The sequence below is a fragment of the Syngnathus floridae genome, chromosome 5, assembly GCF_059516105.1.
Source record: "Syngnathus floridae isolate MCC-2025c chromosome 5, RoL_Sflo_1.0, whole genome shotgun sequence".
Lineage (NCBI taxonomy): Eukaryota > Metazoa > Chordata > Actinopteri > Syngnathiformes > Syngnathidae > Syngnathus > Syngnathus floridae.
Genome location: NC_142417.1, coordinates 661,197 through 670,821, shown reverse-complemented (window position 1 = coordinate 670,821; position 9,625 = coordinate 661,197). Strand labels below are relative to the sequence as shown.

Below are 9,625 nucleotides of genomic sequence, written 5' to 3'. Positions count from 1 at the left end.
AATTTGATTATCTTCGAAATAATCTCGTCTCTTTTTTTTCTTTTTTATAATACTTGGCTCTGTGTAATTGTTTTGGCTCTGCGACCCACAGCATACAAAGGAGCGACTATCCGCTGCAAGGCAAAGTGTGGTCAAACAGTTGTGGTTAGACATGGCGGGGGGGGCTCAGTGACATGTCGTCCTCTGCCAGTCCAAACATGACATGGAGCACGCCAGGCCTATAGAAACAACAGCGCTTAAAAAAACGTAGCCACCAATGAGTCAGCCAAAAAAATGCCGCGGACCCAGAAAAACCAGTCCCAGAGTTTCCATGGCAACCAGAGTCGATTGGAACCACATCTGGCAGCCATTTGAGTCCCCGCGAGGAGAGGAAGAAAGAAATTTATGAGCGAGGGGGAAAAAGACAAATATTTTCTGCAATGCAAAGCAGAAAGAAAGCGGAGTCGAGTTACACTTGAAAGCGCTTGAAAATATTCATTTGAGTTGAGAGTCCATGATGGATGAGGCTTCAGTCAAACTTGTGCAAGTGGAAGAAACATTTAAGATTCACTCGAGAGCCTCTTTAAACTCGCTGCCAGTAGGAATGATTTCATTGTTGATTATCCGACTGACTTTAAGAAGATACGAATGCTTCGTCATTTCCTCTTCTCCCGTCATTTCCCTTACTAGATACCAGCAGATGGTTTTTTTGTATCTCCTGTCTGTCCCTGCCAGAGACGTGATTTTTTTGGTTCTTCTCAGGATGTATCCTATAATCAAATCAAATGATTTGAGTTGACTTCAACTTCGACACACAGTTATGAGTACTTCTGCCAACTTTTCTGTTTTGGCCCCAGTGGAAAGAGCAAATTGTTATTTACTGGAAAAGAAAGCTACTTCTTCTCCTAAAGCGGTGACAGCATTAAATGTGTGGCAGTGTATTTACATTCACAGTCACATCTACTTACTGCACGCTGTCATTAACGTAGACCCCAAACTCTCTCGTAGTGGCAGCGAGCTAAAATCAGCTGCACTTGATGGCACAAATGAAGGCAAACCGCACAGCGGGGCCGACCTCCCAAATGGGCGCTCAGACGAGTAATGATGTAGTGACACCAGGCCGCAAGGAGACTCATTTTGGGATGGAGAAAAGAAAAAAAAAAAGGCCCTTTTTGTTGGCCTCGCAAAACCAGTTTGGGATTTCTTTCTCGTACATAAAAGCAAACACCAAAATGTTTACTGTTCTATATTCTGAGCATTTGTAGGTCAAATGTTTGCGGTTTAAACATTTCCTCTGTGGGTTTGTTGTTTAATGTTAGAATTGCAATTCTGTCTGGAATCAGCCTAAGGTTTGGATTCTGTGCACTCTTGTGACTGCTGTTGATCAAAATGCAGCGAGTTGTCAGATTTGACGCAAGTAGGGGTGATGTGGTCCTCAAAGAAATCTTCTGTTCTACTCCACATAAGACATAGAAAATGATCAGTTTAAATGACCACTTAGCTGAGCTTACACCACCTTAATGCTAATGCTAAATAGCAGCAGACAATATACCTGCCGGTACGCAGTCACATATTCTTTAGCCTCGAGGAAGAACGACTAATATTAGTGCCGCAATGGTGAGCTGAGAGGAGTTGACACATCTCGATGCAATTTGTGGCCAAAGCAGGTCATGAGAAAAAAAACGGAATCACGTCGCTGTATATTTTACAAGGTACAAGGTTATATATGACTCATTCTTCTAACGAAAGTACAGCAAGTAACAAAGTATTTGCACGTTGTCACAGCTCATCAGTGTGCGCTGTATTTACATGACGTTGGCCTTGCGCCTCTCGTCGACGTCAACCTCTACGTCTCTACTCCACCTACCGCACAGTGTGGCCATTATGGGAGCCATGTGTTTCTGATTACGCAGGCAGAGATTAGAGGGCGGCAAACAGCGGTTGGTGTCTGCCTTCATACCCCCTTCCTCCTGTTCGTCCCCTTCCTACCCTCCCTTCCTTTCCTGCTCCCAGCGGGGCTTCTCTGATGTGGGCCGCCAAGTGGACATCAATCAACAAAAATCACACCCTTCATCAATTTCTCTGGGCGACATCCGCCCTTGTGTCACTTGCAGGCTCGTGTAGGATAGGATAGGATAGGATAGGGTAGGGTAGGGTAGGGTAGGGTAGGGTAGGGTAGGGCAGGGCAGGGCAGGGCAGGGCAGGGCAGGGCAGGGCAAGGACAGGACAGGACAGGACAGGACAGGACAGGACAGGACAGGACAGGACAGGACAGGACAGGACAGGACAGGACAGGACAGGACAGGACAGGACCAGGCCGGATAGGATCGGATAGGATTTGTAATAGTCACACCATTGCATGATATACTGCAGTGCCCAGATTTGTATCTTAAATGTTCTAAGCTGACTGACAGGCAGACTTTGGTAGCTCAGGAGAACAGGAAGCATCCTTAAAAAGCCCAGAATCTCGTGACAGAGGTGTTCCCACGTTTGATTCTTTGCCAGCCGTCGCAATCCCAGGGGGGCTCCCGGACAGACGCTGCTCGGTACGCTCGGCAAGGTCTGCGTTCCATAAACGGGGAGAGATGGCCTCCTTTTTTCCACTCTGTCAGCAGATGTGTGCAGAAACATCACCACTTGGCGTGTGCCGTGCAATGTAAGCTGAAAAGTGCTGAGCCTCAACTCATGTGGGATGCATCCACACTTGCCACATTTCTTCTCCTGTTTTTCCAGCCAATCTAATTTAACTCCTACTTTGTGTTTGGGTCCAAATGAACAGCAATTTTTTCCCAGTCAATATTTTGATTGCAATTCCCAGTTTTCACATTTTTGATAGACTTTAAGGCAAATGAATACATGTTTAATCCTCTTCCTTTGACGTTTGCTTTGACCGTCATGTTTTACATGTGCCAAACTGCTGCTTGAGCTGAGTTCACTCGTATCTCAAGGCATCATTGTCGTATTTGACAGACCATTGTTGTGAGCATATTCTTGGCCCAGGTCAAAAATGAACAGTAGCCTATGTAAGTGCATGGGAGGTCAACTAGCTCCTCTCAGTGAAAAAAGCTTGAGGCCCTGGATTTTTATGAAAGCCACTAGGGGGGAGGCTTGGCTGTTTTTACTGCCTGCTACTTGACGGATCCCATACAGAGAAGGCCACACTCTCTGCCTCAAAGGTTTTTATCAGGGGGGAAAATGTCACCGCTACTGCATTCCAAGCATTGAATACTTTTTATTGTAATTGGAATCATAGTTGTTATGTGGCTCGCACAGACACGTACGATCTAGCCAGCAAACTTCCAGGAAGTAGCCACATGTGTTTTACTGTCGTCTCACTGGGACACGACGAGCTTGCGTCCTCTCCACATTCAACGGATGGAAGTCATGCAGAGGGATAACAGACTTTGCTAGCTTCATGCTAATTTGCATCTAAGACTAGATTGAAAAGATTTAAGATGGAAAAAGCTAGAAGACTCTGCTAGCTAAGACTGGATACATGGATAGATTTAAGATGGAAAGAGTTAAAAGACTCTGCTAGCTTAATACTAATTAGCATCCAAGACTGGATAGATGGATGGATTTGGATAAAGTTCAAATGCGCAAATAGCACTGATTTAGCCCTTCAACATGCTAGAACAAACTTATCGAATGACATAAAGGGGACGATTTTCTCATGAACCAAAAAGCTTTGCAGCGTTCTAATCTTTTGATGTTGCTAACACTTTGTGAGACGACGTGACCTTTCCATAAAATCACCGCAGATTTTCTCATGACCAAGCAAAACAAAAGCATTCCCAGCAGTAAAAGCAGCGCCAATGCCAACTCTGAGAGATCTCGGAGACTTTCCAAAAGCTTCCAGCTTTGCGGTCTAAGAATAGCAAGAGAGATCTTATTCGTGGCAACGGCGCCCACCTGCTGTCTCCCTCGAGCCAGGACTTTCCTGTGCACCCACAACAGAAGAAGCAGCATCCAATATTGGAATGTCATCATCTGAGCAGCACTGGAGAGTCAAGGTACGTATCAAAGGGGGCAAAAGTCGAGGCGTGGGAAACAGGTGAGAAAAAAAAAATTCTTCAATGATTAACTCTGACAGCTGAGTGATGTTATTTTAATGAATTGTCGGCGTCATGGCCAGGGCCTTTCCAACATGAAAAGTATTTTAATCAAGAAATGATGTTCTCTTTCCAGTACACTCGCTGTGTGTTAAGCCCGTGAATCGGTAATCAGAGCAATATGCTTCAATAAATCCTCACCAAAGTGAATTTCTTTCACGTTCGTCTGCTTTTAACGCACCACGGGATGTTGCTTTCATCCAATAGCAAATCGGATCCATTTGTTCTCCTTTCCATTGTTCTTTTATTTGGTTGGCATTTGGAAACAGACATTTTCTATACGGGTGTATTCACTGTCGGGTAAGCTGGTTGCTTTTTGCCTCCAGCTGTACTCAACTATGACCGGGCCAAATGGAAATAGGCAATATATGCAAGGCACTTTGATCATTATTGTTTGATTTCATGTTGCATCAAATTCCTACAGGAATATGAAATGTTTCAGCCAAAACGTAAGTGAGCCAGCATGGTGCACGTGTAAATAAATGGTCAGAATGGTAACACCTCAGCTGTTGCAATTTGAGCCAGGAAAAAACCCTGCCCATGGACAATTTCGTCTTCAATGAACCAAACGTATGATTCGAAATGTGAGAGGAGGAAACACGGAGAAACACACATTTTTCACAGGGAGGCCGTAGCCGAGATTCCATCTCAGAACCTCAGAACTGTGAGGCGCACGTGGTAACCACGAGAGCTATCACGGCAAATTACACCAAACAATAGTGAAGCTTTTTATAAACACACACAAAAAACAACCTTGTTCTGCTTGCCTCGGAATCTTATCTAAGATTCAAGATGGCTTCTTTTTGTAGCTAACAGGACGTGAACAACAGAATGATAAACATAGAGGTAAGTGCATCGATCAAAGTAAAATTCTTTCTTCCAAGTTTCCAGAGAATACTCATAATTACTCTCAGAACTCTTCATTCTATGCCATATTGTCTTAAAAGCTAATCAAGCTTACACACAAGAGTCACTACTACATGGAAGTTTGTGTGTTTCTTGACACGTCATTCTCTTGAGAAAATGAAGATCAGCACTGAAATCCTGTCAAAGAAAAAACGCACTGAAATCCTGCAAAGAGGTCCCGCAAAGGGGAAACGGTGTCCGAGAGCGTTCTCGCGGATGGGCTGCAGTGACACTCTGTGGTCAAAAGCTGTAATTGAACCCACCGTTGAGGTCTTTGAGGGTCAGGGGGCATTCGAAAAGACTGGCTGAAAGGTCAATAGATTCAAAATGATCCATTTTCATTCATCATTCAATTATTAATCATTCAATCAGTAAGTAGTTTTCTGAGTGGGGACTTGTATAATTGTTGTAATAGGTGCTGGAATGAGTCCTTTCATTCACCCAAAAAGGGCTGCTTCTAACTAAAATGGCCTTTGAATCACAATTGTATTCTTCTTCTTCTTTTTTTTTTTTTTTTAAATAAGTCAGCCCTTTAAAAGAGAAACTGCTGTGGGGGGAAGTGTCTGTCGGAGTTTTTCCTGTTTGTATAAACTCTCGAGCAGAAGTCCAACTGGTCCACTCTCTCTCTGACTCTGCTGTCATCAGGTTCCACAAGCAAAGCTGCCACCTGGCTCCTGTCTGTCAAGATCTGTCTGGCTAGTGTGCTGTAAATCTCACACAAGCGCTCCACGGTCCTCCACAAGTACCCTTTGACCTATGAACTCTGTGAACGCCCAGCCTTGGTGCTCATATTGCACTTTACCAAAACCACCACACTAAGCTGGGGCCAATGCATGATCTCGAATCACCTTTGCTCATTTTTAAAGAACAGAAATCACTAGTTAATCCCAGAGCATTTTTTTCATGTTTTTAATCGGATAAAATTGTTTTCTATAATATTGTACTTTAAAAAAAAACTAGAGTATATATATATGTATATATATATACATATATACATATATATATATTTTTTTAGACCATAGAGGTTAGTTCCATTTCAAATTGTTTTTCGGTTTTATCATTTTTTGGGTAAACGCAACGACATTGTTACGGCGTCATTTCCGGAGCGACCCGACCGCACATCACGTGATACACGAACGCACCCTTGAAACTGTCCGGAAATGACGTCACGTCGCCGACATATTGACGCCGCATGCCGATTTGGACAACACTGGTCTCACTAGTTTGTTATTCACCTTATTTGACTAAATGGGCGCCTATTACTGCGCCATATGTAGGCAAACGGCGTTCAACGGGAAAGGACATATCTTCGGAAAACACCACCAAAGCAGACTTAGGCTTGTGTTGATGAAATTCATTGAAAAAGTGAGTAATTCATGTCGTGGAAATGAACGCCCCTTCACCAAGACCGATTGTAATGGGAACAACTGGGAAGGGAACAAAACGATGTTTGCATTTTGTCAGTATGTTAAGAATTAAGGATCTTATGACATTTCAAAGGCTTCGGAAAGACCAAAAGTCAAAATGTGAAATATTCAGTTGTTTCTAACGTTACAAAGGTGCTTGAGCAGCTGTTCCTCATGTCTTCCAGGTAAAAGAAGCACGGCGCACACTTAACAAACCCGAAGTTGAAAAATTTGATAGCACTCAACACGAGAAAACCTTTTGGTGTTACTGCTGCGGGCGGGAAGTGGAACGAAATGTCACTGATGGCAACATGACCGTCCGACACGGAGGATTGTTGGAGCACATGGCTACGTGAGTGAAATTTTTGTCATAAAGGTTCAAAGTTAGCTGTTAGCTGACCTATTAAATGGATCCGATTTCAGGCCAGAACACAGAAAGAGTACCCACAAGTTCTGGTGGGAAAACAAGGCAGACCCCAAGTTAAAAGACAAAGTCATCATCACGCTGGAAGAGACTCAACGGTGAGCTCGGCCAACTTTGCAGAAACATGAAGACAGATGTTGGACTTTTGCAACGGTTCTCACAGTAAACAGTAAAAATGATCTTTCCTGTAGGTTCAAAGCTGAAGTGGCCAAAGTGTTGGAAACATTTGTGGAGAAGGAGGATGAATTCATCAAACAGGTAATACTACTTTTTATCGGGTCTCGCTTGGTCTTAGGCTCGTTCTCAGAAAGTATGGTTCTGCTCAGGGCTGCCATTTGTGACCCCGTCTGACAGTCAAGCCTTTTTTCTTTTTAAAATCAATCACCAGATATGACTGTTTACAATATTGCCTATATTATTTTTTTAACTGGTTTTGGTCAGGTCCGGTTCTGGGCTCAGATATGACAAGACTGGACCACGTTGTCCGAGTACCACCCCTTACTTTTATTGAATAAATCCATATCGATTCAAGCACAACTTTCAGATTTCAAATTTGCTGTTCTGTTTGTCGTCCTCAGCAAGCCGAGTTGATCCGGGCCCAGGAGAAAGGGCGCCAAGAGCTCCTCAAGTCTCGTCTAGAGGTTTGTTTCCAAGGATGCAGTGGCGGTATCCATAACTGTGGCCTTGACTGTCAACTGTCGTAGTGTTCAGGCGCGTAGCAGATAATTCGAGTAGATAGTAGCTAGACTGGCAACTACAAAAGAAAGTGAGCAAAAATCAAGAAAATCGGTCTTTCGAAATGATTGCCAAATCGGACAACACTTGTTTGTGAGACTTCCTCTGTGAACCACTGTTGGCTTTTCCTGAATCAAAATCAGCATGAAGCAGCGCCAGAGTCAAGCAACGGACCAAACGCAACAGAAACTGTCACAGGGGCCGGTGTCAGGTAACGGCGTATCCCTCAAATGTCTTCAAGTGTCTTTTAATACGCTCCGGGCTCATCTTCTTAACTGGGGGTGCGAAATAGCTTTCGGGGGATGACGACGTGGGGAGCCCGCCAGCACACGGCGAGAAGCCTCGTCGATTCGACGCTCAACGCGCAGGAGCGGGGCCTGACTTTTATTGGTCATCAGGTAGATGAAATGCCTTCCAGCCCATCACGCGCATACACGCCATTCATTCACTAATGTCGTTTTTTCTGTCATAGGATTCGTCAAACAGTGGAAATGTACACACAGGTACAGAAAGGAACTGCAGCCATAAGGAATTAAGCAAATTTAGACATACTTTGGCTTACAAGTGCTTTGGGTCAGATTTTTCAACATCAAGATGATCTATTTAAAAAAAAAAAAGTTTTTATTCTTTCTACGTGTTGATGGATGTCATTCCACCTGTACTTGTAATATCACTAACTCTTTGTGCATTACAGGTGCCGTGCCTCCTTGGCTCCAGAATGACGATCCTCTCGAGGGGACGTCTTCAAACACGGCACCTCCCGAGATTGGCCCGTCGGCCCAGGAGTTCCTCAGACAGAGTAGCGTGTTTTTTTTTTTGTTTTAATTTGGGGGTTGCCTTCTGCCTTGACAATGTTTTTGATGCAGCTCGCTGGGAGGGCAGGGCGTTAAGTGTTGGAAGGTCTCACGGGAAATCTATTTTTCTCAGAGGAGCAAGAGAAGCTGAGGAAGCTCCCCCCAAACCGAGTCGGGGCCAACTTTGACCATAGCTCACACACGGACGCCAACTGGTTGCCCTCCTTCGGCCGCGTGTGGAACAGCGGCAGACGTTGGCAGTCCAGGTGAGATTTCGGCACCTTGTGCTTCAGCCAGAGACGAACTTTAGTATCTCTTCTAATGTCCGGGTTGGGCGTGTATCATTTTTGAACAGGCACCAGTTCAGACAGGAGGAAGGCCAGAAGAATAAAGCAAAGAGGAAAATGAAGCAAGGTGGGGAAAGGTCTAAGAAAGCAAAGATGACAGCAAATGACTAATATCTGAGTCGGTGGACCGAGGTCGCGTCCTCGGTTTACGACAGAGTTCCGATTCCTGTCGTAATCTGAAAGCAGCATTCAAGTCTATTATGGTGAATATTTGTTTGAGAGAAACACCTACGCGATAAAGTAAAAATAAATAAAATTGAAAAACTGTAAATATGAAGATAACAAGCATTTTCTTGAGTGAGTGATGGCTGATTATTCTGCCTTTGTACATACAATATTTACCCCCCCCCACAATATGTAGGTATAACATTTCCGACAAGTTAATTCATATTGTAAAATAAGACTCATTCAAACATGAACATGTCCTCAAATTTACTGTGGCTTCGTATTCGCTGTTTTGTTAACATAACAGCAGAGGGCGCCACACACTGCACTTTTAAAGTTAAGAACTCCTTGAGGGCGTTAGTCAAAATGAAATTGATGGTTTTCCGCTCCCTTTGCTCGAACAGGTATAAATCTGGGCTTTTTTATCATATATATATTTTGATAGCTTGCAATGCACATTCGCTGTTTTCTGTGAATATAAACTGTCACGTTCCATTCCATACTGTAATAAATTGTGTGTTATGTGTGATTCTAGGGAGATATGTGCTGTAACGGTCTGCAGTGCACTTTATCCTTAACACATTTTTAAAGGCAAATGTCCTAGTTAATGGCCTTCTGGGAAATATCTCGTCACCACATATCATTTGCACAGATCATGAAACGAGCACCAATGCTCACAGGCTCTCAAGGAAATGATAGGCACAATCCACATAATTAGGCATGCAATTGGACCTCTGCTCTTATCGTTTTGTGTCAT

At 43.8% G+C, this 9,625-nt stretch overlaps 1 protein-coding gene across 1 annotated transcript; it reads left to right on the top strand.

Annotated features, from left to right (window-relative positions):
- Window positions 1-6,147: 6,147 nt before the first annotated feature.
- Window positions 6,148-8,974, top strand: cenatac (centrosomal AT-AC splicing factor). The gene is made up of 11 exons (XM_088376443.1): window positions 6,148-6,362; window positions 6,589-6,755; window positions 6,827-6,925; window positions 7,019-7,085; window positions 7,406-7,468; window positions 7,706-7,773; window positions 7,855-7,960; window positions 8,035-8,065; window positions 8,257-8,361; window positions 8,490-8,622; window positions 8,712-8,974. The coding sequence occupies exons 1-11, from the start codon at window positions 6,246-6,248 to the stop codon at window positions 8,812-8,814; spliced, it is 1,059 nt and encodes a 352-aa protein (XP_088232569.1). The 5' UTR covers window positions 6,148-6,245; the 3' UTR covers window positions 8,815-8,974.
- Window positions 8,975-9,625: the final 651 nt, after the last annotated feature.

Coding starts and splice junctions, on each gene's coding strand:
- cenatac (XM_088376443.1), top strand. CDS start 6,246: ATGGGCGCCTATTACTGCGCCATATGTAGGCAAACGGCGTTCAACGGG. Junction 7,086..7,405: donor AGGATGAATTCATCAAACAG/GTAATACTACTT, acceptor TGTCGTCCTCAG/CAAGCCGAGTTGATCCGGGC. Junction 7,961..8,034: donor TGACTTTTATTGGTCATCAG/GTAGATGAAATG, acceptor TTTCTGTCATAG/GATTCGTCAAACAGTGGAAA.